The 4,632-nt window shown below is 38.8% G+C and overlaps 1 protein-coding gene across 1 annotated transcript; it reads left to right on the top strand.

The window, feature by feature from the left end:
- The first annotated feature begins 416 nt into the window (after positions 1-416).
- Positions 417-3,997, top strand: LOC149247166 (11-beta-hydroxysteroid dehydrogenase-like 4A). Its single transcript, XM_089458134.1, has 6 exons — positions 417-815; positions 1,091-1,283; positions 2,408-2,493; positions 2,667-2,798; positions 2,891-3,016; positions 3,659-3,997. The coding sequence occupies exons 1-6, from the start codon at positions 489-491 to the stop codon at positions 3,929-3,931; spliced, it is 1,137 nt and encodes a 378-aa protein (XP_089314260.1). The 5' UTR covers positions 417-488; the 3' UTR covers positions 3,932-3,997.
- Positions 3,998-4,632: the final 635 nt, after the last annotated feature.

A 4,632-nucleotide genomic window follows, 5' to 3' on the forward strand; every position in this document is an offset into this window, starting at 1 on the left:
CGTTGGAGGATGGCCTCCAGAATCTCTCCTATTCAAACTCTTCTGCATTTGCCGTCCTCGCTTCGAATTCTTTCTTTAATGTCTTCCTCGTTGTTATGACCACTTCCCTACATGTTTCCTTCTCCCAAGATTAAGCACTGCAACTGTCCTTAATCTTTGTTCAGATTCACGGGTGACCATTATAGATTATAAATTTTGAAAATATTTCGAAATGTGAGGAATAGAAATCAGGTCAAGAATGTTGGTGAAATTTATTTTCCTTTAATCTTGGATTAAGTAACATTCAGATTTCATAAAAACCTTTAGATTTTTTTGAAGATGTTCCCAAAATTTCCAATTAAATAAAATTCAGATTTCATAAAACCCTTTCTGTGAAATGAGACAATAATAACTGCATTACATTGTATCATGTCCTCATCACTGACCAATAAATTGCCAGACCGACAAATGGAGTTTCTTATATAGCCACACGATACCTGAGAGAATGCATGACGCGTAGCAACAGATGGCAGCCATGCTACTTCTCTTCTTTAACTATTCCATTCCCTATAATACCACCATTACAGGTACATTCCCAGAGAACGGAACCAAAGAGTGGGGAAGAAAGGCCAATTACAGCCACAATGGGTATGTGCTACCTTGTGAAAACATGGTGGAGGTGGGGTTGGGATGTGGCGTTATCAGTCCCCCTGTTACTCATGCTTCCTTCAGCAATTTCTTTCTCCAATCTCTTACGAATGTTTTTCATCACCCGCCCAGAGCCCGTAAGGGGAAAGGTAGTTCTCATCACAGGAGCGTCTTCGGGTATAGGCCAGGTGAAATTTTGTAACAGTGAGGTGCATATCATATATGGGTTTAGGTCCGTTTAGAAGTATCTGGAATTTTGTGGGTTTGGGTTCGTTTAGAAGTATCTGGATTTTTTTAAACGATATCTGTAATGCATTTTGCATTTTTCATAACTACATTGATCTGTGAAGTTTTTTTTGGAGTGTAACCAGGAACTTCATCTCTACATTGATCTTTGAAAGTGTTTTCTGGAAGTATAACGAGGAAACATAGTATTTCATAGTGAAGTGGTGTATATTGACAGCACATGGCGTGGGAGTACGCGAAGAGAGGTGCAAATCTGGTGGTGGTGGCGAGGCGGCGGAATCGACTGGAGGAAGTAGCCAAGGAATGCAAGGCTTACGGTGCACAGTATGCTGTTGTTTGCCCGGCTGATTTAAGCAAGCCCCAAGATTGCAAGAGGATTGTGGAATTCACAATTTCCACCTTTGGACGGTGTATGGATTTCTTTTCTTTTCTCTCTGCTTATCGATTTATGTAGCGTCATCACCCATTTTATATTTACCCAGAATAGATTCATCATGTCAATTCTGGTTAAGGAAAAATTCCAGTAGTATAAATTCATCATCTTAACCCTAGTAATATAATTGCAAAGAGGTTTGCATTTCAGCGTTATTAAATCCCCAAATGCTTAACAAACCGAGGCTCAGAAGGGTTTATGCCCTTTATTATAAAGAGGGAAGTCAGCGAAATGATCTGAGTGGACCTTCCAAGCTGTGGGTGCCTAACAAACACGGAGTACTCCTTGAGCTGAGCTCCGTACCCTGAAACTTAAACGATCACTCCCTTGAGATTGGAACTTACGATGTAGACTCTCTTAGATTGGCAGTTAGTCATGTACAGTAAGTCATTGTATGAGGGAAGATGTAGCTGTGCAATTGCAGCCTGACACATAGATTTACAACGAGAGCATGCATTCTTGATGAAATGCATACACCAAGCACACCAGAGTGACGAGTCTTTGGAACAAATATTGATTTTTTTTTTTTTTTGTGGTCTCAACCATGCACATCTCCCAAGCCATGTTACATAGTTACAGGGCAGTTAACAACTGTGGATATGCATATGCATTTGAACCCAAGCTCTCACAAACACCAAATTGATACATCTCAAAGAAATAATAATGTACCCAGATCAAGTCCATTCCATCCTAATGCCCTATTTTTCTATATAGGCCAAATACATTCCTGTTTGATCTGTGTAGGCTATGCACACATACATTTTATTGAGTGTCTTGAATTGTATCCAAAAAGACTCAAAATTATCAACGGTAGTTTATTAAATTCACGTGAAAGTAAAATTTATAGGTGCAATTGAGTGGGAGAATGCCAACGCCAACTTCCTCTTGTGGGCAATTCCCTAATCCTCCGAGGGAATACCATAATTGTGGATGGAAAAGCTACGAGAGGAAAGAGAAATTTTAAGAATGGGTTATTCTGTATATCTGTAAGTGAAGATGAGATGCTTTTATATATTTGACATTCAGTGAACAGTAAACTGCACTTCAGCTGATATATCCAAACAATGGCCATCACCTGAATTTTTGTTTCATTCATTGCAGTGGACGTGCTAGTCAACAATGCTGGTACTGCTGGAGGGTCGTTATTTGAAGAATATGAGAATGCCGCCGAATATAAGAGAATTGTGGTAATCTCTCTGTGAGCACACTCTTATCTTTTGAAGCAGTGGATATTATTTTTCTTGATGCTGTCAAAAACACAGTTGCGGTGATCAGAATTCATCAAAATATGAGGATGGAAATGACATTGGCAATATCTTTTTTTATTTATATTGCTAACTGAGCTGAGCTATCCATGTAGGATATTGATTTCTGGGGACCTGTCAACACAACCCATTTTGCTCTTGAACACCTTCAGCGCAGAAGGGGCCAGATAGTGGTCACTAGTTCCATGACTGCATTTCTTCCCTTCCCATTTACAACAGTTTACAGTGTACGACTCTCCTCATCTCTTCATCCTTTTCCATATACAGAAGCCTATAATAATAATACAGCATGATTTGATTGATATCCTTTTGTTTGCAGGCAGCCAAAGGAGCACTGTTCAACTTCTTCGAGACACTTAGGATTGAGCTTATCAGCAAATCTGTAACAGTTACTATTGCGTCTCCTGGTTTTATACAGTCTGAATTAACATCTAGAGAATGGCCGGTAAGAGCTATTTTACATCACTGATCTTTAATGTCTCTTACAGAGCATTCTTATGTTTTTGAGTGCTTTGGGAAGACAAGAATTTATGGACCAGTAACTTAAAGGTCTTACATCCGAACATAGCTGAAGGTCTTGAAAGGTCTTACGTAGGCACAGCTAAGGTCTTAGGCCCTGGGAGGTCTTACCTGAAGCTATAGTCAAGGTCCTGTAAGTTTTGCTAGGTCTTGGAAGGTCTTACCTGAAGCAATAGTCAAGGTCTGTAAGGTGTGTTAATTGAACTTCCTCAACTGTAAGGCTGAAGCAATAGTTAAGGTTCTGTAAGGTTTGTTAGTTGAGCTTCCTCAACTGTAAGGCTTAAGGTCCGGATTTGTCTTCTAGAAGCCTAGAAGGTAAAGGTCAGCCTCGAAGGCATTGGTCACATAATTGCAGGACTTGCCTAGAAGGTAAAGGTATTGGTCACATAGTTGCAGGACTTGCCTAGAAGGTAAAGGTATTGGTCACATAGTTGGAGGACTTGTTTGTTCAGTGTAGCAGGCCGGCAAATTCAATGTTAGATTGTGTATTGTTCAATCTGCCATCTTAACCACACTGAGTTATCTTATTGTGTGGAAGGATAATATGGATTCTACTGTACACTTTCAGGGAAAGCTGCCATGGTGGTTCCCCATGGCGAGAACAGAGGATGCTGCGCGCGAAATTGTTGAAGCTGCATTGAGGAAAGAACGAGACGTGATAACTCCTAGGTGGTATTCATCCTTGCTGTGGTTCAGAATACTATGCCCTGAAATTTTGGAATGGGTGCCCAGAGTATTCATCTTGGGACAAGCCCCTACAAGAGGAGTAGAGATTGTTTGCAATTCTGTTTTTGGGAAATTTAACACACACACTCTCTTTAAAACATTGAAACTTGCCTAAGCATTAGGAGCATGAAAGGATCAAATCCTTGAGAAGAATAGAAGGAAACTTGCCTAGGCATTAGGAGCATGAAAGGATCAAATCCATGAAAGGATCAAATCCTTGAGAAGAATAGAAGAATAGGCTTGTGTGATGTATATGATGTCCAATAAGTTCAAGTAGATTATTTATCTATCTCAAATATGAATAAGTTAAAATAGATTATTTATCTATCTGAAAACACATAAGAGTTATCTATCTTTCTTTTTTGATATGATTATTACCTTAATCCACAATCAGGTGAATAATTGAATAATTGTGGATTTAATGGATGTTTTTTTTGACGTGATTAATACCTTAATCCACAGTCAGCAATCAGGTGAATATAAGGGATGTTTTTCAAATCGGCAGTACCTTAATCCACAACATAATTAACACCATTATTCCAAGAAGATAAAATAGGAAATCAGCAATCAGGTGAATTTTAGCCGATGTTTTTCAAATCGCCAGTACCTTAATCCACAATTACCCTAATCCACAACATAATTAACATCATTATTCCAAGAAGATAACATAGGAAGTTGTGTCTGAAATGTTCATTATTCCGCATCCTTAACATCATTATTCCAAGAAGATAGGAAGTTAGGAAGTTGTGTCGGAAATATACTCTGAAAAATGATTTTTCAGAGTATATATGCGATGTCATGAAAAATGATTTTTCA

Source organism: Pinus tabuliformis, chromosome 7 (assembly GCF_031772625.1).
Source record: "Pinus tabuliformis cultivar Carrire ecotype Pingquan chromosome 7, CPIR1, whole genome shotgun sequence".
NCBI lineage: Eukaryota > Viridiplantae > Streptophyta > Pinopsida > Pinales > Pinaceae > Pinus > Pinus tabuliformis.